General features: G+C 37.5%; 1 protein-coding gene across 18 annotated transcripts in view; it reads left to right on the forward strand.

Moving 5' to 3' along the window:
- Positions 1-25510, forward strand: part of Dlg1 (discs large MAGUK scaffold protein 1) — a 188745-nt gene that overhangs the window by 123436 nt on the left and 39799 nt on the right. For all 18 annotated transcript variants that reach the window (XM_051149734.1, XM_051149736.1, XM_051149735.1 and 15 more), the window contains 4 exons: positions 3412-3532; positions 9485-9641; positions 19301-19403; positions 25225-25339. In XM_051149734.1, the coding sequence (XP_051005691.1) occupies positions 3412-3532; positions 9485-9641; positions 19301-19403; positions 25225-25339 (496 nt within the window). The remainder of the gene's footprint in view (positions 1-3411; positions 3533-9484; positions 9642-19300; positions 19404-25224; positions 25340-25510) is intronic.

A 25510-nucleotide genomic window follows, 5' to 3' on the forward strand; every position in this document is an offset into this window, starting at 1 on the left:
AAAGATCATTAAAAGTACCTTAGGGTATTTTGTAAAAGTCTATGTATTCACCCATGTGATTTATATATAAATTTCAATTTTTTTTCATGTTCTTTAAATAATTTTTTCCTTTGTCTGATGACTGAAATAACCTCCAGGTGTTAAAAAGAAATGACAGAGGCTGCATAGATGGCTCCGCATTTAAGAGCACAGGCTACTTCTCAATTCCCAGCACACATCAGCTCACAGCCATCTGTAACTCCAGTTCCAGAGGATCTGGCACTTTCTTCTGGCCTCTACAGGCATCAGGCGCATACATGGTACCCAGACATATATGCCATCAAAGCATCCATTCACATAAAATAATTAAATTTTAAAATGAAAAGACAGTACATATCACTGTCACAATCTCAACTCTAGAAAAACAGTATCTCACCAAGACTTCTGTAGATTCACATTATTAGGTTAAGAAAGCTAATTTTAGCTAGCCGGTGGTGGCTCACGCCTTTAATCCCAGCATATGGAAGGCAGAGGCAGGTGGGTCTCCATGAGTTCGAGGCCAGCCTGAACTACAGAGCAAGTTCCAGGACAGCCAGAGCTGTTACACAGAGAAACCGTCTCGATAAACAGAACAAAAAAGGGGGGGGGGCAATTTTTTATTCCTAATTTATAGTTTATTTTTTAAGTTTTAAAATTGCACAAGGGGGCTGAAAAGATGGCTCAGAGGTTAGGAGTACTGTCTGCTCTTCCAGAGGTCCTGAGTTCAATTCCCAGCAACCACATGGTGGCTCACAACCATCTATCATGAGATCTGGTGCCCTCTTCTGGCCTGTAGGTTTACATGCAGGCAGAGCACTGTATACATAACAAAGAAAGATCGTTGTTTTTTAAAAACTGTATATATTTTATTTACAGAGCTTATTTTCTCCTTTATTCTGTTAACATGATAAATTACATTGATGCTGTAAGTTATCAAGGAATTCCTCTGTAAATACTTGGAATATCTATTGAGGTATTAGTTCAGTTAGACTTAGTAAATACGGGATTGTCCATTTCTTATCATTTATTATCTCTGCAGAAAAGAAAATTGGATCACATTTGATTTTTAAGAGGCAATTGTCAAAGATTAGGGGAAAGAGATTTTCTGGAAGAGGCAGTGCATAAGTGTATACATGAGCAGATGCTAAAGGTAGGAAACAGATGATAACTAGGTAGGAAAAATCTTCTGGCAAGAATACTGAAAGAAATTAATGATAATGATGGAAGTTATCCTGAAGTGAAGAGGCGCGGTCACTATTTCTAACTTAGAAAAAGCTCTCAAATAGAGATAACCAACGTACAGTGAATGCGGGGAAAGTGCTTGTTGCTAATGACAAAAGCCCATCAGCATATCTGACGTCATTTCTGACACTAGGATGGTCATGGCTTTCTATCTTCACACATTCCGCTCTCACCCTTTTCTGTCAAACTCGGGGTCTAGCGCCAGTTCCTTCTCACACTCACTTCAAGATCTTGTACTGCTTTTCTAAACCTTGGAGGTCTTGGGTCATTGGTTTTGGTATTTCATAATAAATTGGGTTCCTTTGTCCCATGGGGTTTTTGTTTTGTTTTGTTTTGTTTTTTTGTTTGTTTGGGTTTTTTGTTTTGTTTTTGTTTTTTGGTTTTTTTTTTTTTTTTTTTTTTCTTGTTTTCTGAGACAGGGTTTCTCTGTGTGGCCCTGGCCGTCCTGGACTCACTTTGTAGACCAGGCTGGCCTCGAACTCACAGCGATCCGCCTGCCTCTGCCTCCCGAGTGCTGGGATTAAAGGCGTGCGCCACCACACCTGTCTTGCGGGGTCTTCTTATTTGAGACTTCAGGTGTAAGAGTTAGCAGTGTTTTGTCTGACGTTCCTCTGGGTTAATTGATGGGACATAATTTTAGCCCTTGCTGTCAGAGAGACCGACACGTGAGGTTAGGGGCTCAGCAAGGAGCCACCGCACAAAGGAGCAACTTAAATCCAACAGGGAAAGTCACCTTTTAAAATTTTGGCATTTAATAGAATATTTTTTCACTTATTTTGTTGTTATTTTTGTTCCATACAAACATGATAATACAGCAAAGAAATTTAGGTGTCAAAAATCAATAAACATATATCACCCAGGAAAGACTTTGGACTTTACAGTTGAGAACCATTAGTAGGAATTAAATGTAAAAGAATAACTTAGGACTAGTTAGAAACAATTGCTACTGGGGTCTGCACACCTGAGACATCACTAGCTCTCTAGGTTATACTGCCAGGAGGCACCATACACACTTCCCCGGGGTGCGGGGTAGAGGCGTATACGGATGCTGCTTCCTTTTCAGTAGAGTATGCATTTTCTCTTTATACTGTTCAGTCATTTTCCATTGTCTTTTATTCAGATCCCTTCATCTCTTTATTTAAAGTCAGCTGCACAGCTGCTACAGTTGCCAGGACTAATGTCCTCTTCACTTCTATATATACTCCCCATGGGTCTCCACCTGTAGAAAATGCTTAGTCATATAGTATAAGGAAAACTAAAGATTGATAATAAAAATGTTAAACATTGCAGCTAATTTTGAAAGGTGTTATTGCTTTCTATGTATTTTGCCAATGGTGCAGATGAATCAAGGATGGTGTCTCTGTACACAGGAGCTAAGATGCCTCATGCCTTGGTCTTTGTAAAGTGTGGGCAGGAGTTGTGGTCTAGCTCGGCTACAGATTTTTTCGAGTAGCTTTGTGTATATGATACTATTATAAAATAAAACAACAGGTAATTTTTACTTTTTAAATTTTTTGCTTTTTACCAGATTTCCTCTCTTTGTGGGCATATTAAAAATAAGTATAGGTTGGGTTGACAGTTGTAAACTAATATAAGGCTTTCTTAACTGTTTTTACACTTCTGGTCTTTACAAGAAATCGTGAATACTTATACTTTTTTTCCCCCTTGTTTTTAGTCTACAAATGACTTCTTAATAAAATTTACGGGGCTGGAGAGAGTACTGAGTAGTTAAGAGCACTGGCAGGCCAGGACCTGTAACTGCAGTCCCCAGGGCCTGACATACATGCAAGCTAAATACCCACACATAGAAAATTAATATAATTATTATTTTATATGCCACATGTTAGTCCTTTCTGTGACAATCTTTAACCTTTCCTAGATTTAATTTTGCAAATCAGCTTATATAAAATTCCTTGGTAGTTATATTTTCTCAAAAGAGTGCAAGTGAAATAAATTAGGTTCATTGATCTGGATGTTAAAATCAATTTTTTACCTGAAAACTAAGCTCATACATTGTTCCTAGTAACAAATCTTCTTTACTAAATTCTGTACACAAAGTTGCAAAAATAATTTACTTCCATTTTAAAGTTTATATTAAGGTACTAAGCGGTGTCTTTCACTTTTGATACATTTTCTCAATTTATTTTGAAGCTTCTTCTCAGTCTGTTGATAACCATGTTAGCCCATCTTCCTACCTGGGCCAGACGCCAGCGTCACCAGCCAGATACTCACCCATTTCTAAAGCAGTGCTTGGAGATGATGAGATCACGAGGTAAGTAGCTTCATAGCCAATGCTTACTAAAGCCAATTGTTAAGTAGAATTTGGATTAGCCACAAAAGAGAGCCAAGCTTTTTAGGGCTAAAAAGCAATTTTTACTCCTTTCTAAAATACTGCTTCCTACCTTTTTAAGACAAGATCAGTTGTTTAGTTTAAATCATTGGGCACATCTGTAGTTCCAGCACTGAAAAAGCTAAGGCTACAGATAAAACCTTGTCCAAAAAAGGGGAAAGATTAGCTTAGATAAACTAAACTAAAGAATATACGATCTATCCATAAAGCTAACTTTGTGTATTTCAGTACATGTCATAGAATACTATAGCAAGCATTTAATTTGTGTTCAGAAATCAGCATGTGTTGTTCTTATGCTTGACACATATTGTTGATACTCCAACACCAAAATGTAGTAACTGCACTAGATTTCATGCCTAAGAAGTTCTGATGAACATAAAAATATTGTAGCTCCTTCCCGCATTATTCACTGTAGTAATAAGGCAAGGTGCAGAATTTGCTCTGTAGTTTTTTACAAGTATTTTATATCAACTGTAGCATTTAATGTTATATATGTCCTTAGTAATTTCCGTTGATGTTTTTGTAACTTTCATTATTGTTAGCATTGTTGACTTTGAACCTTGGTGTTTGTTTCAGTTGTGACTTTTCTTGTTAGATTGCAAACACTAGACTTAGTTCCTAAACTTTTTCTCAGCTGAAATTTTACATGATTCCCAGATATATAGGTATACAAAATAGATATATAAATTAAGCATCTATTGATAAAATAATTTATTTTAAAACTTTTTTTCCTGTACCATTTATTAAAGACCAGAGCTGGAAGGATGGCTCAATGTTTAAGAGCACTGTCTCGTCTTCTGGAAGGGCTGGGCTAAACTCCCAGCGCCCACGTTCGTACTAAGAGCTCCTGTAGCTGCACTTTGAGGGAGCCGAGGCGCTCACCTTGTCTCCTCTGGCACTGTACACATATCATGCAGAGGCCCATGCACATAAAATAAAACTAAGAAAATACCATAGAAAATCAAAGGCCAGAAATTTATGCTAATCAGATGTTCTTGTTTATTATAATATAAAGTATTACGTCTTGGTGCCCGTAAGATGGCTTACCAGGTGATGGTAGCTGCCACCAAGCCGGACAACCCTAGTTCAGTTCCTGGAACCAACATGGTGGAAGGAAAGAACCAATTTCTACAAGTTATCTTCTGACTTCCATATTTGTTTGCCCCTCCTCCCAAAAAACACAGACATAAGAAATGAGTAAAGTGTAAGTTTGAAAACTTAATTGAAAATAAAAAATTAAGCCTGATACTGCAAGCTATAGAGAATCCTCAACATTTTCATTGAGGACTTTTAGCATTGGTCAGCATTCTATTTGCTGAGAACACCATGTTACATACAAATGCAGCACGTAATAGAAGTGTGGCTAGGGACATTTCGAGAATTGTTGGATATTCTATCCTGATCCCAAGCCAGAATTAATTTAGTGGCGTGTTTGTTTGTTTATTTGTTTGTTTGTTTTTATGCAACTCAAGTTATCAATTCAAAGTCAAGTAGTCTAATATTATACAATCCAAAGATAGACTTTATTTACATGCTTACAAAAGAATGGTCGCAAAACATTAAAAGTCTTTGCTTCTGTAATTAAAGCATTATGACTACAGAGCAGAGCTCTATAAGAGCATTGTGCTCCAGATGCACAGCAGTCTCAAGTCTTAGATGCGGCTATTCAAGCAGCATGTGTTGGTGGGTGGCATCTACAGTGCAGCATGCACATGTGGTACGTTCAAAAGCAAGGTTGTAGTGCTGTCCCATGTGGCAGCATGAGTGACCGCTACCAGAAACACCTGAGATTCATTATACACTTGATTCTGAATTAAATTTTGGTTGTTACACATTCAAAAACCTTTTAATAATTGGCAGCTTAATAATTTGCCAAATTTTTAGTCACTCCCACACTCATTATAGCATCTCTGTAGGACTGGGACCTACAGATTAAGAAACTGGGCTCAGGCCTGGAGAGATGGCTCAGTACTTAAAAGGATTTGCTGCTCTTGCAGAGGATCTAGGCTCAGTTCCCGGTACCCACATGGTGACTCACAAACCCCTAACCCTCTGTAGCTCTAGCTCTAGAGCATCTGCTGCCCTCTCCTGACCTCTGTAAGCTCCAAGCACACATGTGGTGTACTTGCATACATTAGGGCAAACACTAGGGAAATAAGTCTTTAAAAGGAAAAGAAACAATGATGTCTCAAAGTGTAGAAGAGTTTGCCTTGCTTCTGAGTTAGCAGTGATGGAAACAAAATAAATGCTCATTAGTTGACCTGGTGATGAAAATTAGGAGAAAGGATAGAATTCTTGTTTTCTAAATGAATAATCAGTGCTTAATATCTTTACATATTTTGCCAATTAAAGGGTAAGCTTTAATTGCATTTTGACCCCTGTCCCCATCCAGGCTCTCTATATATCTCATATCTAGAGTATTTGTTGGATGTTAAACACAACAGACCTGCCTATTTCCATACTAATGTGAAAATCAAATGGTTGGTTACAGAATAGGTCTTCTTAAAATGGTGTGCTTTATATCAATCTCATTTGAGAAGTATCTTTGCCCAAACATTAGAAGTCCTCCACAGTCTGAGCCCAAAGCCTCTTGAGAGGTGGTCACACATTTTCAGCTCTTCAGAAATACCACAGCATACATTCAACACTTTGAAAGTTCAGAGCTGAGCCTAATTGACACACGCCTTTAATAGCAGCACTTGGGAGGCAGAGGCAGGTGGATCTCTATAATTTTGAGGCCAGTCTGGTCTTCGTAATGAGTTCTAGGAGAGCCAGAGTTACATACTGAAACTCTATGACACACACACAAAACAAACAAACAAAAACAACCCCCAAAAAACAAACTCACAACAATAAATAAATAAAAATTTTAAAGATTAGTTTTATTCAGATGTTCACATACCATAAAGTTTATGAATATTAAGTTTACTGATATGATTGGAAAATGGCTCAGTTGAAGACCTAAGTTTGACACACACAGACCCAAGTCCACATTTTAAAATCCACATTTGTAGCACACTTGCAGTCCCAGCTCTGGGGATATAGAAACAGGTGAATTCCTAAGGCTTTTTAGCTCACCAGCTTCACCCACTTGGCAAGTTCCAAGCCAGTAAGAAATCCTGCCTCAGAAGGTAGACCACACTGGAGGAATGACAACTGAGAGTTTCCTTATATCCACATAGGCACACGATAATAAATAAGATGTGCAGTTTAATAATTTGTAATCCATGTCATTTTTTAATCTGGTGAAATATGTGTGTATCATAAAAATCAAAATGTTAGTCATTTCACAGTGTATATTTCAGGCATATTATATTTGGTGTACATTTACTATGGCCGCTAGCCATTTCCAAACCTTTTCATCATCACACATAAGTACACTCTTGGCTCTTGATAATTTGAGTCTTTCAGTCCCATGAATTTGCTTCATTTAGCTAAGTCATGTAAGTAGAACCGTGCTGTGACTTTTGGGAGTGATGTTTTACAGCACAGTGTGGTCAAGGTTCACTCATGGGTTAGCATGTATCACATCTTCATTCATCTTTCTGACTGAATAAAAGTCCCCCACCCCCTGTGCCCATTCACACACTTTCAAACCACATTTTATTACTATAAATAATTCTGTAATAAACACGACATTCACATATCTGTTTATTCTTGCTGTGAAATAGTTACTTAGGAAATAAACCTGGGTGGAGTCTCAAGACCATATGTAACTTCTTTGTGAGTTAGCTTTGTGCAGATCAAACAAATTTACAATCAGAGCCTGGCAGTGGTAGCATACGCCTTTAATCCCAGCACTCGGGAGGCGGAGGCAGGGAGGCAGGGGTAATGTATTTTCCTCTAGAAATAACTGTTAAAAACAGTCATTCTGTAAATTTACGACTCGTGCATGTGTTTTAAAGCAAGAGAGGAGACTTGGCACCCCGAACCCACTACCTAACAAGGGTGCAACTCATATATGCCCCTCGTCTACCCTGTCTCTCCCTTGGAGTCTCCAAGTCACCGCCTTCCTGAATTTTATTATCTGTGTTTTCATTCATATAGATGTATATATGTGCACACATGCATTTCCCTAAACACTTTAATTTCCTATTTTTATAAGAAAAATAATTTTATTAACACTGTGAATGAGTTAACAAAATGGATTTAACATTATATCATATACTTCTTAAAATTCATCTTAATATTTAACTCTCAAGGTTATTATAACCAGTTGTTTCCTTTTACGTTTTAGAAAAAAACACATTAAAACTTTTAAATGCTTGCCAAATATACTTGAAAATAACGCTGTCAAGTGATATTCTATATTTCATCAAATTTAAAAGAATCTTTTACTGGCATTTTCATCATCTTACCAGAAGATAGATGTGAGTCATTTTCACATAACTCTAACTGCCAACAGTTGTGAAAATTATCAATGGAGAGATATAGTCCAGAGAGTTTTGATGTATAGAATAAAGTAAATGCACCCATCTTAAAATTCATTTTGTAAAGTAATAAACAGGGCCAGGCATGATAGTACAGGCCCTTAAGTACTTGGGAAGAGGCAAGCAGATCTCTGAGTTTGAGGCCAGCTAAGAACACCATAGTAACATCTGTCTCAAAGGAAAATAGACACTTAGAAAACAAATGGTGCTGGAAAAATGGCTCAACAGTTAACGCTGAGTGCTATCTAAAGGACCTGGGTTCAATTCCCAGCACCCATATGGCAGCTCCCAACTGTCTGTCACTCCAGTTCCAGGATCTGACATTCTCGTGCATACATACATGTAGGCAAAACACGATGCACTTTAAAAAATAAAATAAAATTGAAAAAAATTATTTTGTTGTTGCTGCTCATTTGGAAATGTACTTTGCCTACAATTCCTGAGTGGTCTCAGGTCATGATTTTAAATAACTCGCATGCTTCGGCCTTTCCAAGAGCCAGGACTACAGGTGCGTACATCACAGCTAGTCACTCAGAGATACTTGGGCAGTTTTCAAGGGCGCATGGCAGCCCATACTGCTTAGCAGGTTTCTGATTTCACCTTCATAATTGCAGTACATCTAAACCAGTAAGGAGGTTTTATTAAGTTTGTTCACTTGATGGAGGTGGGTAAGATGAAAAAGGAGGGTAGGAATGTGTTCTTTCTCTGTGGGAAATGAGAGAACGTTTTCTTTTCATTTGTCAGAGGCCAGAAAGGGGTCAAGTCCTCTCCTTGGCAGGAGGGGATGGTTTGTACTGACTGGTTGAATGATGTCTTTGCAACTAACGGAAAGGTCGCAGGAGTAGTAGCTGTGTGACTCCTCAGGCAGCAGTGCACACATGCCAGATTTCCTTTCATGTCACCTTTAATACTGTTGTTATTCTTGGAATAAAAAATGTGTTCCAATCAAATTCACTGCCTCCCTACTCTTCCGAGATCCCTATGTTGTTGTTCTAGTTTGTTTCCTTGGGTTTTGTTTTTTTTGTTTGTTTGTTTGTTTGTTTTTGTTTTTTACCATTAATTATTTTTGTTTGTTTTTATATAAAATTAGATTTTTTTTTTCCCTTGAATTTCTCTTTCCCTTGTCATTTTGAGCAGGTTTTTATATAACATTTTGGTTTGGTTTGCTTTGGTTTTCCATTTTAGCTTTGTGTATTGTTTGGTAATATAAGAATGTGAGCATGGTGTAATAACACATGCTTATAATCCCAGTACTCAGGAGAATGGCTAGGATTGCTGGGAATTTGAGGCCAGATAGTTGAATTGAAGGTCAGCTAGGGCTCCATAGTAGGACCTCCTCCCATTGTAGTGGTCATCAGTAGAGTGCTCTCCTACTGAGTATTCAAGCGCTGCATAAAATTTCTAAGATATTTATTTATTTATTTATTTATTTTTAATTTTTTAGGGAACCTAGAAAAGTTGTTCTTCATCGAGGCTCAACGGGACTTGGCTTCAACATTGTGGGAGGTGAAGACGGAGAAGGGATCTTTATCTCCTTCATCCTGGCTGGAGGACCCGCTGATCTAAGTGGAGAGCTCAGAAAAGGAGATCGCATTATATCGGTAGGTCTGATACTTAGGTGTTTTGTCTTTACTGTGACCTGTTAATGATCAGAAATGAATTTTAAAAATAATTTAAAAGTATATTTATGATAAGCATTGTAGTTTTGTTTTGTTCAATGGTTACTATTACTTGTGGTGCTCAGGCTGAACCTTAGGGCCTCACATCTACAAGGCAGGTGCTCTACCACTGAGCTACTTTCCCAGCTAGAATACAGTTATTAGTAATTCTTTTAGATTTCTGTCTTACGTCTTTACTTCTTATTTACCCTACAATGTTCTTAAACTTTTTTTACTTCAGCACTGATTTTTTTTAAACTATCTTTATTTCATTCACTTTATATTTATCATAATTCCACTGAATATAGGACTTGTCAATTTTTTTTTTTTTTTTCATTTTCAGCACTTTTTAAATTATTGGGTATGAGTGGTAGTTAGCATGCATGCTGCGGGTGAAGGTCAAAGGACAGTCTTCAAAGGTCAGTTTTTTCCCACTATGGGTTCAGAATATCAAATTCAGGCTACCAAACTTGCTTGGCTCGTGCCTCTACCTGCTTTGCTAGCCCACATCTCGTTCACTAGTTCTGGAAGCTCTTTGTCAGTGTCTCTTCAGAACATTCCATATCTTTGATACTATGCCACAAAGGACACTATGGTCTTTTTCCCTCACATTCGTTTTTCTCTCTGTATGTTTTAGCTTGGAAACTTGTTTTTACTTATGTTCAAGTTTCCTGTTAATTTCTGCAATAAATTTTACTATATTGCTAAGTCTTTCAAATAAAATCTCTCATAATTTTTTCCCTAGCAATTGCATGTGGGTTGCTTTTTGTTTTTGTTTTGCTTGGTTTGTTTTGTTTTTGTTTTTGGTAGTTTCTATGCCTTTGTTCAAATTCTCCAAACTCATCATCCACATTGTCTCTACATCTGTTCCCATTATTAGCATCATGATTTTCTCATAATAATAATTATTTGTAGTAACAAGGTCTCACTGAAGTCCTGGCTGGTCTGCTGTTCTCTCTACTGCAGTCTGGTGTGGCCAGCACCTCAGGATATCCTTTTGCCTCTGTTTACTAAGTACTGAGATTATTTCCTTTTGTCTTGACAAGTTGCATCTTCTTCCATCTTTGCATGTCTTATAATCTTAACTTTATCATGAGCCATTTTGAATAGAACAATAAATGAAGTAGGGTACACAAGATGATCAGCAGGTAGAGGCACTCACCACTCAGCCTGAAGTACTGTGTGTTGTTAGTGCTCAGTGACAGAGTGCCTTCCGTGCCAGGCGGCAATCCTAGGGTAGGGGATGGTTTGTGGCTTAGGCTGCGAGAGTCAAACTGTGTGAACATGGTCTATAGCTGAGCTGTATTTTGTTTCACTTTAGTTTGTTTTGTTTGTGGTTTTTGTCTTGTTTTGGTTTTGATAGTAGGATCAAGCAAGCATTTTCTGAGCACTGGTAACATTTCTAAGATTTCATGTTTTACAGCTGAGCTGTCAGCTTTCAAAACTGCTTTATAACTCAGCTGCCAACTTTCTGGGGTGTTGTAGTTTCTTTGTGTTCTCTGAGTTTCCCTTGGTTTTTCTCTATCTGTGCCTCTTCTGTCTCCACTAACGTGACAGGCTTTATTTTACCTCTCTTGGTCCACTTCAGCCCCTAAGCAGCTGAAAGTAAGGCATTCCTGTTGGTAATTTTTGACAGGTTTTCAGCGCCAACTGAAGCTTCTTCGTTTAAGTTTTTAGCACTTTGACTATGTTAAACATTACCCTGAGCTAAGTTTAGTAGGCTTCTGTCTTGTATTTGGGAATGCCCTTTACACTTTATTAATTCTTATGTTTGGATCCCCAAACATTTATCTGAATAAACAGTCAAGATCCATGGGAACAAAGTTGACAGGTTGAGAATAGACTTGCCTTGTGGCTTCTCAGAAGTGCTATGTTGCCTTAGTCTACAAGAAACCATAAGATGTTGAGTAAGGTTTTAGCTGGTTTCTTCCTATTTCCATCTGTTCTCCTTCCCTCACCATCCTGCCAAGGATGACAGTGACATGGATGCCTTCTGGTTGCTTTCTGGATATTAGTTTGCTTAGGTCTCTTTAAATTCCAATACCCTGGTGGGCTTAGCTTCTTCTAAACTTGCTCAGATGGTTTTAAGATGAGTGGTATTTCTTGAGACTATGATTAGTTCTATTAAGTAAACTCTGTTTTTGTCTTGAAAAATATACTTCAGTAATCACCATTTCTACTTAATATATCCTGCCTTTTGAATCATTTATCCTTAAACATGAAGGGTAATTTTCCATTTGACAGTACTGCATATTGACATTTTATTGTCTAAGGTTATACAGAATCCTTAATAAACTATTGTTTCTATATACCAAGGCCTAAATTTTCATTCACCTTGTTACACCAGTGTTCTAGAAAAAAATGGATTGCTATTTCTTTTGTAAATGGTCATCCTTTGTAAACTAGACTCTGTCTATCCTTGAGCTATATGAGACCTTCAAACGGATTAGATGGCAGAATTTGTTGATAAATCTTAAGTATATCAGATGCTCAGTCAGATAGTAAGACAGATAAATCTGAAAATTACATAAAGAGATACAATTTTACATTTTCTTTTTTTTTTTTTTTTTAAGATTTTTATTTATTATTATTATTATGTATACAGTGGTCTGCCTGCATGTACACCTGCACACCAGAAGAGGGCATCAGATAACATTATAGATGATTTTGTGAACCACCATGTGGTTGCTGGGAATTGAACTCTGGACCTTTGGAAGAGCAGGCGGCGCTCTTAACCACTGAGCCATCTCTCCAGCCCACAATTTTACATTTTCGATATGTTCTTCTTTCATGTTCCAGCCACATTCTGTTTCACTTCGAGGAGTGTTTTCTGACTTTATTTATGGGTGGAAAATCTCTATTGATTTATGTACTTTTTTAATGACTTAAAGCTGGGCGTGGTGTAACATGCCTTCAATCCCAGCACTTGAGAGGCAGAAGCAGGCTGATCTCTGTGAGTTCAAGGCCAGCCTAGTGTACAGAGTGATTCTATGACAGCCAAAACTGCACACAGAGAAACCTTTTCTACAAAACAAAAGGCTTAAAATCTCAATATTGCATAGCACTATTGACGCAAGATAATTTATTTTTATATCTCAAACTCAAAATATGTCAAAGAAGAGGATATTACATAATGACAAACCTGTGAGGAAGGAGTGACCACTCTAAATTTAAATACAGCCAAAAACAGTTTTAAAAGTTATGAAGAGAAAAGCTGATGTCAAAAGGACAGGTTGTTAATCCCTCATACAGACAGCCTTAGAAGCCTTTCAGTTGTAAAACAAGTAAACAACAGATTCGAGTACTAAATAGAATACAGCGGCACAAAAGTAAAGGCAAACTTGTGACAGAAGATCAGGGACTACATTTGCATCTCAGGCACATTCCTGAAGATCCTGGCCTTTGTAAGATGTATAACAGCATGCTCCCTGGCAGCACCGTCATTCTGCAGCTAAGATGTGAGCTAAGGTGATAACAAAGATGCTCTCTCAGAAGGGAAGTGTCTCAACACAAGGCAGGGGACCAACTGGACAGACACAGCAAAGGCATAAACCACACTCAGCCCTAACTCTTAAAGTACAAATGTAATCCTAGACAGACTATAAACCCAGATGTTAAAACCTAAAGCCAGATCGTTCTAGGAAAAAATAATGAAAAATATCTGGACAAGGCAGCAATTTCTTGGGCAAAGTATAGAAGACACTAATCATTAGAACACTCCACTTGCCGGGCATGGTAGCACACACCTTTAATCCCAGCACTCGGGAGGCAGAGACAGGTGGCTCACTGTGAGTTCAAGGCCAGCCTGGTCTACAAAGCAAGTCCAGGGCAGCCAAGGCTACACAGAGAGACCCTGTCTCAAAAAAACAAACAAACAAAAAAACCCACTCCACTTGGAAACAGGCAGGCAAGCTATACAGAGGTCTAAATATATCCTCACTAATGTCTCACAAAAGACTTGTGCCCAAAATATATAAACCTCTACAAATCCACAATAAAGAGCTCGTGTAACTGTGCTGGCTAGTTTTATGTCAAAGCTATAGAGTCATCTGAAAGGAGGGAACCTCAACTGTGAAAATACCTCCATAGGATCTGGCTGGCCAGAAGGCATTTTCTAAATTAATGATGGGTGGAGCCATCACTGGGCTGGTGGTCCTGGGTTCTGTGAGAAAGTAGGTTCAGTGAGCCATGTAAGGCAAACCAGTAAACATCAACCTTCTGTGGCCTCGGCGTCAACCCCTGCCTCTAGGTTTCTGCCCTGTTTGATTTCCTGTCCTGACTTTCTTCAGTGATGGACTATAATATAGAAGTGTAAGCCAAATGAACTCATTCCTCCCCAACTTGCTATTGGTCACAGTGTTTCATCACAGCAATAGTAACCCTAAGTAGGCCACTAACCCAGTTTCTTTTAGTTCACAAAAAAGTTAAATAGATATTTTACTAGAAGGGATACACATGAAAAGATATTTAAGAGTTGACATCACAAAATTACAGAACCATTAAACAAAAGTATTTGAAGGAATTTTGGGGTGTCTCAAATACGCATCCCACTGAGTTGGATGGCCAGAGGACAAAAATATTCAAGGCAATATTTAATGGGAAAGAGCAATGTGGAAACTAACTTATAAGTAATGTTATCATAAAAACTTTGGGGAAGTAATTAATTTAAACATGCAGGTAAATTATTATGTAAATTTTGCCCAAGAAACATGAAAAAGCATATACCCACAAAAATATTTCTGCCAGCTTTATTCATAATAATTCAGATCTGAAAATTGCCTTTTTCTGTTAATAGGAAAATAACTGAGTGAATGGTAGGATATTTATATCATTTAATACTATACTGCAAGGAAATGAAACAAAATAACTGAAATATAAAATAATAAAAGTGACTCTAAAAGCATCATACTGAGCAAAACACAACTGACATCATAGAAATGCACACTATGTATTTCCCTTGTGTAAGATAGTAATGAGCACTATTTTCTGGTAATAGAATTTGGAAAGTGATTGCTGTTGATTTGTACTGGCGATAAAAGTGCCCAGTAGAACTCTTTCGGGCTAGATAATGGGAACAGGTTTTTAAACTGTAGTTTCATGGGTGTGTATATTTGTTATATCCTTCTATCTTAATTAGTCACGGGTTTTTTAAAAAACAGTTTAAAAGATATACTGTAGTTTAGTCTTTTAAAAATAAGTTATAGTGTGATAAGAATAATTTGGTGGTAAGTGTAGACAAATTAGTTAGGAGTATAAAATTAGCTTAGGACCTTCACGTCGCACCTTCTGTCAAAGTACATTTTCAGTTTGCTTAGATTTTGGTGTGAAAAACTCAGAGCAAAAAATAGATGATTTTAAGTAAGACCAGCGTATATGGGTCACCGACACATGATATTGCCAAATGTGTTAGGCCAGCAGCACAGCCAAGATCATTCAGGACTTCCCCAGTGTTGGCACTGAACGTTCCAGAGAAAGCAAGGCAGTGTTGCTCACCCTGAATATGTTTAAAAGATAGCACTGTTTGCCAGTATACATCAGTAACGTTGAAATGTAAATGCAAGAGGAAAGTGTTTAAAACAAAAACAAAACAAAACAAAACAAAAAACCTTCAAAACACAACAAGTTCTAAAAACTCCAGGACAAACATAAGTGCCTCATTAGATAAAATTCAAAGGCCCAAATAGGAAAAAAGGCCTTAAAAGTAGTTTCTAAAAAGAAAATGTATTTGTTTATATATTTAAAATAATAGATACTGCTTACATACATAATTGTTTGTAAATTTGGGACAAATATAAACCACATAATAATAATGTAATAAAATAAGTAAATAAGTAGATCTATAACAAGGAAGGACACTTCAGTTACTGATCAAAGGCTTGGATTATAACTTTGTGTTAGAGCATGTACTTAGCATTCACAGAATCGTGGATTTGATTCTGATACCAATATAAAGATAGATCTGATGGTGTCTCATTATATGTGTGGAGCAGGAAAGAGAAATCAAAAGCCGCCCATAGTAGAAAAGCTAAAAACCAGACAAACTTAAAAACTCAAGGAACTCTGGCAATTCAGAGGAAATGTAACATTTTCCCAACACAGTCTGAGCCAGACTTAGAACAAGAAATCTATAGAATTTGTGAACATAGATGTTAAGAGCCTCAACAGAACAATGAGTGGATCTAGAAACATGAAGTCATGCAGTGGACCAAGGGGCTGTTATCCAAGGAATGTTTGGTTGATGCATAACACAACACAGTTAGAAACCAGCCTGGTACAGTAAGTGACACAGCCACATGATCATTGAGTAACAGAAAAAATGATTGTAATAGGCCCATTCCTTTTCATGGTTAAAACACTTAAAAAACTAGGAATTGAGAGAACATTTGCTCACCTTGGTAAACAGTAGCTCGTTTTTTTAAAGGCAGTGGTTTAATATTAAATGATGAACAACCAAAAGCTTCTCTCTTAAATCAAGAAGAAAACAAAGACAAATAAGATGCTTAGTTAAATTAAGGTTGGGGAAGCCAAGCACAGTGCTACAAACCTATAAGACTCCAGGCCAACCAAGCTACACAGAGAAACCCAGTCTTGAAAAAACAAAAAATAAAAATAAAATAAATTAAGGTTGGGGCCAGAAAATGGCTCAGTGATTAAGAGCACTTGTTGTTCTGCTGACTAGAAGACACGAGTTCCTAGTGCCTACCTGTGACTCCAGTTCCAGAGGATGAAATGTCCTTGTCTGGCCTTTGATGGCTCATGTTGAGTGTGCATGCACACACACATGAGCCAAGCACACACACATGGTTTTAGGGAAATAGTTAAACAACTATTGTGTTCATCAACCATAGTAAGAGAAGTGCTGAAATATACCATAGGCATGAGCTTAAATGAAAAACACCGAGCAGGAAGATCCACAGAGTAGAGAAGCCCACCTGCTGCAAATGTACAGTATAAGAAAATCTGTACAATCAAAGGAGCTTACAGCACTTTAGCGGCTTTTAGGACTTAGAAGGAGAGACCACAAAGACTAGATTTGAGTTTCTTTTTGGAGCGAAGAAAATATTTTGAGATCAGGTAGTTGTGTTTGTTACATGGTCTCATCAGTGTCCAAAAAACACCTAACTATACAGTTCCAAGGTATGTTTTGTGGTATTTGAAGTATTTCCCATTTTTTTAAATGTTTGTATTTTTAGTGAATCTAAGGCTTTTTACATGTCTCTGTTTTTCAGTACATAGATTTTTTTTTCTTTAAAACAAACAACTGAAAAAAATTAAAAACATTGAGTTAGGTTTACTTCCAGCACTCTGGAGGCAGAGAAGCAGATGGATCCTTGAGTTCCAGAGCAGTGTAGACTACATAGTGAGCTTTGGGCCACCCAAGGCTACGTAAATACCCTGTCTGAGAGAACAAACAAAAGCCCTTGATAAGACATCATACTTCCATTGAAGTATTGACTGATACTTTGAACAGTTTAATTTCTACTCTTTGTCTAACAGATTGTGTGTTTTTTAATCCACATAGTTTAGCTTTAAATCTATTCCAAGCAAAAGATTAAAACTTTTTTTTTTTTTTTTTTTTTTTTTTTTGTGGAGGTAGCATGGCGTGTGGTCAGCAGTCTTCGGGATGGCCCTTACACTCCATGTTGTTGGTGACAGGGTCTCTGCTGATCTTAGCCCCACTGGCCTATGAGCTGGAGGGTCTCCTTTCTCCATTTTCCATTTCCAGGTGGCTCACAGGGACGACAAACACTAGTGCCACTGTGCCTAGCTCTGAGAATCCACTTTTACCTACTGAGCCATCCTCTTGCCCCATTAAAACTTTTAATCTTGAGCTGAGCATTGTGGTGCTGCCTTTAATCCCAGGACTGGGGACACAGGGGCAGGCGGATCTCTGTGAGTTTGAGGCCAGCCTGGTCTACACAGAGAAACCTTGTCTCAGAGGAATAAGGGGACTTTTAATCTTGAGCCAGGCAGCTTGGTGGCTCACACACACAATCTCAGCACTAAGGGAAGTGAGACTGAAGAACGTCAGGAGTTTTGACTCCAACTTACATAAAGAGCTCCAGGGCAGCCTGTACTGCAGATTAAGACCTGCCCCCCAACCCCAAAAGTGTTTTAATCTTTCTACCATAGTCTAGAAAGGCTTATCTTTTTCTAGGCCCTTTCTCTAGCTTCTTCTGATAGTTAGAATTAGAACTGCACATTGTATAATTACAAATAATAAAGGAGACCCTCTGCCACTGAATTTACTCTCTTAACAACCATGCAGTTGCATTTAGCTTTACATGGCTAAAATGTACTTTTTTAAGTTCGGTTTTATTTTTTTAACTATGTGTAGGTGTGCATGCATACAAGTGCCAGTGCAGTCCTAAGCATCAGATACCCTAGAATTGGCGTTACAGACAGTTGTGAGCCTCCTGGTGTGGCTTCTGAGAAGTGAACTTGGATCTTCTAGAAGAGCAGCAAGTGTTCTTAACTGCTGAGCCATCTTTCCAGCTGTCCTATCAGTAACATTTTGTGAAAGTCCTGAAAACAGCTATAGCCTCTTTATTGTAATTGGTTCCTAGTTTTTTAATATTAAGGCTTTACTACATTTGATAATAATACTTATGTGAACAGCATCTTAAATTTGTCTTAGAGGAAAAGGAGTAATCTCTTAAGATAGTGCCTTGCTGTACAAACTAAGTGTATTAGTGTATTACAGAAATAAGATAAAATAGGTTATTCAGGAGTCAAATTGGTCACTTCAGTAACTATTCCTCCTAGAGATAATTTGCATTTACTGTTCTTTAAATTGGTCCCTGAAATCTGAAATATTTTAATAGCTTTTGCTTTCTGGTTATAGCAAAAGAATGGCAGTCTTAGGAAAAAAAAAAGGAAAAAGATAAATAAAAGCTGGGTGTGGTGGTGCTCCCAGCACTTGGGAGGCAGAGGCAGGTGGGTCTCTGTGAAAGAACAAAAGAACAAGAAGAAAAAAGAAAAAGAAATCTGCCCCCCCCCCCCCCCCCGCCAAAGAATCTGGCTGTTCCCCATAATCTGAGGTGATAGTGACCCTTTTCCATTGCTATTTAAACATCTGGATTCTCCTGCCATAACATCTTTGCCACCTATAGCTAGAATGAAGTGTTATCCTGGAGCCTATTGTACATTGTAATAAACTTTTATAATAAAATAAATAATGCAATGGCTCATCTTTGTTGCACTCTAAATTCTGTATCACTTTGAATTAAACCAACCCATTTAAAAGGGAAAAAAATGTAATTAGGATGTGAAGCAATGCTACAAATAGAAACCAATTTCCTTCCCATTGCTTGAGTTACTAGCAAAATGAATTATGCTGAATAATGACACTTGTTATTAGCTGGTTAGCCAGCCTTTTGACATCCATCTTAGGAAATGCTTGACTTTCTTCTCTTACCATTAAACCAAGTATTTTTAATGAATCAGATTGTTTGAAATAATCCTGTATTGTTTTGTACAATGTATTTAGACAATAAAGGTACTGCAACTAACCTGTGCCTACTCACAAAACAGTCCATTGTGATTTTTAACCAAAGTTTATATTTTTGATTTGTTAAATTAGTATTTGATTTTATTTACAGGTAAATAGTGTTGACCTCAGAGCTGCAAGTCATGAACAAGCTGCAGCCGCATTAAAAAATGCAGGCCAAGCTGTCACGATCGTCGCACAGTATCGGCCTGAAGGTAATGCGTACAGTCTTTTGTTTTGTTTTGTTTTGTTTCGTTTTGTTTTGTTTTATATTCTTCCCCTAGGTAATGTTTACTTGGGGCAGGAGTCCTATTTCAAGATATGATCTCTCTGTATTAGCCTTGGCTGTCCTGAACTCGCTTTGTAGACCAGGCTGTCCTCAAACTCACAGCAATCTGCCTGCCTCTGCCTCCCAAGTGCGGTGTTTACTTTTTTAGCTTCTTTGTTTTGTTTTGTTTTTTTCAAGACAGGGTTTCTCTGTGTAGCCTTGGCTGTCTTGGACTCACTTTGTAGACCAGGCTGGCCTCGAACTCACAGAGACATCTGCCTGCCTCTGCCTGCTGGGATTACAGGTGTGTGCCACCATGCCTGGCTTTTTTTTTTTTTTTTTTTTTTGAGACAAGCTTTCATATAGCCTTGGTTGTCCTTGAATTCAGTGTGACTCCAAGGATAACCTTGAGCTGATCCTCCTGCCTCTGCCTCCCAAATTCTGAAATTAGTGGTTGAATGCCGCCATACCTGTTTTCATACTGTGCTGGGAGATCAAGCCACAGACTTTATTCATGCTAGGAAAGCTTTGCCAACTGAGCTACATCCCAAGCCTTTAATAATCTCTTGTTTCTGATTTTACCTTCTTGTATGTTTGGTTTTAATTTGTTAATCTAATATTTGGCCAGTCTAAACTAACTCATTTTCCAGGGCAGAAGTGTTTTTCATTAGGATTAGAGACACTTACTTCATCTGTCAATTGTTTTGTGATTGTACCATTAATTGGATTAATTTCCAAGTTTCTTTTTCATCTGACTTCTAATTTACTACTTCTTAATATCTCTTTTACAAACTCATTGAGTTGAAATATTAATAAAAAAATCCTTAGTAATGATACCAAAGAAAATTAAGTTACTCAGAAGGTTTTTTTTTTTTTAATTAGTAGCTTTTAGTGTTACTTAAAATAGAAAAATAAAGTTTGTGGTATACTGTGTTTTTAGACAATAAAGCATCCTGACATAATTTGACTGGGTTCCTGAGGGAAGAAAGTGATAATGGAAAATTTGAGGTAATACTGCAGTAAGCATCTATAAGGCTCTTAGCAGGCATCAGCATCGCCAGCTCACTAGTCAGGTCTCAGTGGGGTTGGGCAGCTTCAACACCCAGGAGAAGACAGAGAGTGCCATGCTTGCCGATGTTCATAAACAATGTGATGGGGAAGGGGAAACTGATGTGCTTCAAGATGCTAGATTACGTAGCTTATAATTTAGGCACTAAATGAAATTCAGCATCTAAATGAAACAATTACCAGCTATTTTATTTACTCTTATTTTCTTCGTCCAGCCAAATTCACCTTAGAGTAATAAGTAATTTAGTAGCTACTCTGAGCATTCATATGAAGGTGTAAATACAGACCAGAGAGTACAGCAAAGTATAGTAACAGGTGACATACGACATGAAATTTAGCAGCTTCCTTAACAATTTATGCGTTCACTTTGAAAGAAAACTACAAAATAGAAGTGTAGGCACTGTGGTAGAGAAAAATGTAAGCTAACAACACCCAAATGGCACTGTAGAAATTCACTGGGAATACAGTAGAAAAGTAAACAAAACAGAGCAAAGGTAAAATACTAGAGTGGCAGTGTTTTGAAAGGAAAACGTGTCTGTGCAGCATATACATAACTAACAAGTTGTGTTTATATGTTTATGCAGTGTGTGTGTGTGTGTGTGTATGTGAGAGAGAGAGAGAGAGAGAGAGAGAGAGAGAGAGAGAGAGAGAGAGAATAATAACAAAAGGAAACCATCAATTACAGAGAGTAAAAGGAGGTGATGGGAGGGGTTGGAGGGAGGAAAAAAATTTAGAAGTACTTTAGTATTGAGTTTGAAATTTCAATTCACTGCATCCATAAGAACTTTCTGCTGACAGGGAGGGTTGTTATAGTGGAGCAGAGCACATACTGGCTTGAGCTTTTATGGCCATTGATGTTTACCTGAGCCTGGCACACACCCCATATGGAGCAGGTGCACATACCACTCACTGTTTCTCTGTAGTTACTGAGTGCCCAGGAGTTTCCCTTTCCATTCTTTTATGGTGCTTATTCTTGCTTTGTTTTGTGTTTTGTTCTCTTTCTTGTGTGTGTGATTTCTTAGCTTTTTATATGATCTTTCAGATCGATCTTTGTTTTGAGGGGTCTGGTCTGGTGAAGTACTCTTCTGAAAGATGCTGATAGTACTATTCCAGCCTTAACTTATAAAAACTTTTGAATAAAAGAATTCTTTTTTGTTTGATTATTCAAATAAGTAGTATTTAGTACATGTTTCCTATTTCAGAGTGGGTTCTTTATATGGATTTGTTCATTATTTTCAAATTTTTCCTGAATACCAGGATTATGGATCCTAGCAAGGGGGCCGTTTTCTCTCCTCAAGCAAGCACATACTATTTAAATTATTTCAGATAACTCTAGTATATGAAATAAAAAATAAATTAGTCCAGCAGTTACTGGAATGCTGGAGAACATCTCCTATGTGGTACACAGCCTGTTCTTTCCCAATAGCAGCTCTGCTGAGAATTTAATCTGATTTCTAGGACAAGGATGAACACAGCCGAAAGGATAAAGAAAGTTCTCCCCAGATAAAATATGAGAAAGCATATAGAATGGATAAAAGGTAGAAATAGAATGTCATGTGTGAATTGATTTAAACAAAAGAAAGATAGTCATTTTGACAAGATAATTGAAATTTTTAAAGTAACATTGAGATATGTGTGAAAAGTGTTTTGGTCATAAACACAAATATTACAAGGATTCTTAGTAGTGAGGACCATAAATATAAAAATGACATAATCAAACATTTTAAGAATTTATTGGTAAGCACTCTAGCTCCCTAATCTTAAGTGTTCAACCCTATCTGAGGCTGCTAGCTGCTTCTCAGGAAAGAGCTCTCGCCTTCTGTAAAATGCAACGTGCTCTTTTGCAGAAAGTTTTCAACTTTCTAAAATATTGAATGTTTGACATTGCTCAGGCTCTCATAATCAAACCCTCAAAGAGAAAACTAATAATATCCCCTCTGTGGATGTAGTGAGTATTGTTAACTGTGTAGAGCTGTTAGAGCAGTCAGGAGTCCTCAAGCCAGCATGGAGAGGGCAACCTGGAGCTAGTGAGTCACTTTCTTCCCATCAAGAGCAGTGTCTCATCTTAGGGGATTTTGCCAACTAATTGTTAAAGATTGGCTTTTACTAAAAGTAAGATGGTAGCTGGGCTTAGTTGTGTACCCTCTATTCTCAGCACTTTGGAGGCAGAGACAAGAATCAGCTCAAGGCTGTCCTTTTCATCTACATGAGACCTTGTACTCAGAAACAGTAAATTAATAAAACTATAAAAATACACAGTGCTTATTTGGGGGGGTATTTTGTTTGTTTGGTTTTTTTTTGGGGGGTTGGGGTTTTTTGTTTGTTTGGTTGGTTGGTTTGGTTTTGATTTTTCAAGACAGGGTTTCTCTGTGTAGCCTTGGCTGTCCTGGACTCCCTTTGTAGACCAGGCTGGTGTCGAATCCACACTGATCCAACTACCTCTGCCTCCCAAATGCTGGGATGAAAGGCGTGCGCCATCACCACCGGCGCTAAATTACTTTTTAAACAAAAGTAATACACATTAAACAACCCATCACTTTTTAGGATAATAGCTAAAACAATAAAAGCATAGAGCAGTTAAAGCTGAAATGATAGTGCCTGCTGTAGTAGCCCTGCTGCTTGAACAGTGTTGGGATATGCCAAGAACAATGTTGACTTCATAGAGTCAGAAACTGACTAAAAATAATAAAACACTAAATTTAAATAGGACCAGTATAATGAAACTGGGAAGATGTTCTTAATTTGAAGCTAGAGAGCTTTGTCCTCCACATCTTGATCACTTTAGCCTACTTGGGGGCTGGGAGTCTGCTGGACTCTGCCCAAGAGAAGGGCTTCCTGTCAGGTTATTCCTAGTCTGAGTAGTCAGCACAGACAGGAAAGTAGTGCATACTAATGGCAACAGGCACTTGCTTGGCTAGCAAAGTTAAGCCAGGATTACCCATGGTTTTTATGAGTTAAATATAAATACAAATATACTACATATAAAATCTGTGGTCTTGGGTTAGAAATAGAAAATTTGGTATGAACTCAATTTTCAATTTCAGTAGATGTAAATACAGTTCTAGATCTAAATGTCTTTATAAGCGTATACAAAACCCACATGCATTGCCCCTGCCACCCTGAGGGTCTGGACCCAGTCACAGCCCAATAGCAATGAGCATGCATAGTCCCGAGATCTTGCCTTCTAAATATTATCGGCATTACAAACTAAGGCTTTTTGGAAAGATGCCTGGCTCCTAGACTCAGGCAGGGAAAATACTATGTTATTTGTGATAAAAAGCAAAAAAGCAAAATACTCAACAATGATGGGAATGTAACCACAGCAACAAAAACAACATGGAACAAGACATACAAATTAAGTTTCAGCTTTAAATTATCGATATAATACTAAGTAAATTAGGAAATGATGAGTCCTTACTAATGTTAATTGATTAATTAAAAGCTTGATAGACTTGCAGGTAAAGGCAGTTGTGACCAAGCCTGAGCTCAGACCAAATTCACACAGTAGAAAGAACCAGTGTCTTCAGATTTTGGAAACCGTGGGTCCACACTGGATTTATAGAATTATCTAGGGTTTTGGGGGGGGGGGTTTCTTTCTCTTTTTTTTAAATTAAGAGATGTATGCAGCTTCAATAACTCACTTAAAAAGGGAGAAGTTAGCCATTAGGCAGCCCTCCTCAAGTGGTCAAAGACAGTGACATCATCACACTTCATAACAAGACAGGGGAAAGTTTAGGGAGGGTACGTGAGGGTGGCGTAGCGTCCCGTCTGTGGTGTTGCTGCCATAGCTACCTAGCTTCAGCCTGTGTGGACATGTCAGAAAAAATAAAATTAGAAGATTTAAAAAAAAAAAAAAGAGGAGGATACTGTTCTGAGAAGAGCTTTTGACCAGGTACACAGTATCAGAGGATTTAGTATTTTTAGCATTATGGTAATGGCTTAAAATAGCCATTTTCAACAACAACCAAAAAAAATTTGTTTACTTTGGATTGCCTTTCTTATAGAGGCATTTCGGCAATTTAAAAATTACAAAATAGTTAAATTTAGTCCTTCCATTAGCTAGTTTGGCTAATTAAGTTAATTATTATTAGCTCTACTTAAGTTGTGTTTGAGAATAAGATTAGCTGGTTGGTTTTTTTTTTTTGTTTTGTTTTGGTTTTTTGTTTGTTTGTTTGTTTGTTTGTTTTGTTTTGTTTTTCAAGACAGAGTTTCTCTGTATTAAAGCCCTGGCTGTCTTGGACTCACTCTGTAGACCTGGCTGGCCTCAGACTCACAGAGACCCACCTGCTCTGCCTCCTGAATGCTGGGATTACCAGTGTGCATCATCGCACCCGGCCCTAGTTGCTTTTTTTTTTTTTAAGGAAATGATTTCAGCAGTCAAAGTATAAGACACTAATTATTGTAGATTTCTTTTTTTAATTGAAAACTAAAATAAGTTCTGTTTTTTAATTTTACATCCAAACTAAAAGATAATGTAAAATTACTAGTGTTATTTGATTCATGGAGTTGTCTTCAATAGATTAAATGTGATTTGAACAGAGACACCCTCTACCAGCCAGTTCTGTTTTGTATTACAGTTAGGAGCTTATTATTTTTTAAACTTCTAGCCTACTTTGTCGATTTTAAGACACTTTACATAGTTTACATTTTATCTTTTAAAAACTTGTTAGGAATATTGAGTTTATTTTTTCCCTCATCAGAATACAGTCGTTTTGAAGCTAAAATACATGACTTACGGGAGCAGATGATGAACAGTAGCATTAGTTCTGGGTCTGGTTCTCTTCGAACTAGCCAGAAGCGATCCCTCTATGTCAGGTAAGTTTTACTTATAATTGTGACATCACTGAAATAATTATATATGCAGATTGTTTTAGGTTTTTCATTGTGACTGACTTGGATACACTGTAGAAAAATTGAGTGCAAATCAATAAAAAATTTTCATGAGTGATTTTCTGACATTGTATCTTTCAGGAGTTAGAATATTAT

The sequence above is a fragment of the Acomys russatus genome, chromosome 8 (genome assembly GCF_903995435.1).
Source record: "Acomys russatus chromosome 8, mAcoRus1.1, whole genome shotgun sequence".
NCBI lineage: Eukaryota > Metazoa > Chordata > Mammalia > Rodentia > Muridae > Acomys > Acomys russatus.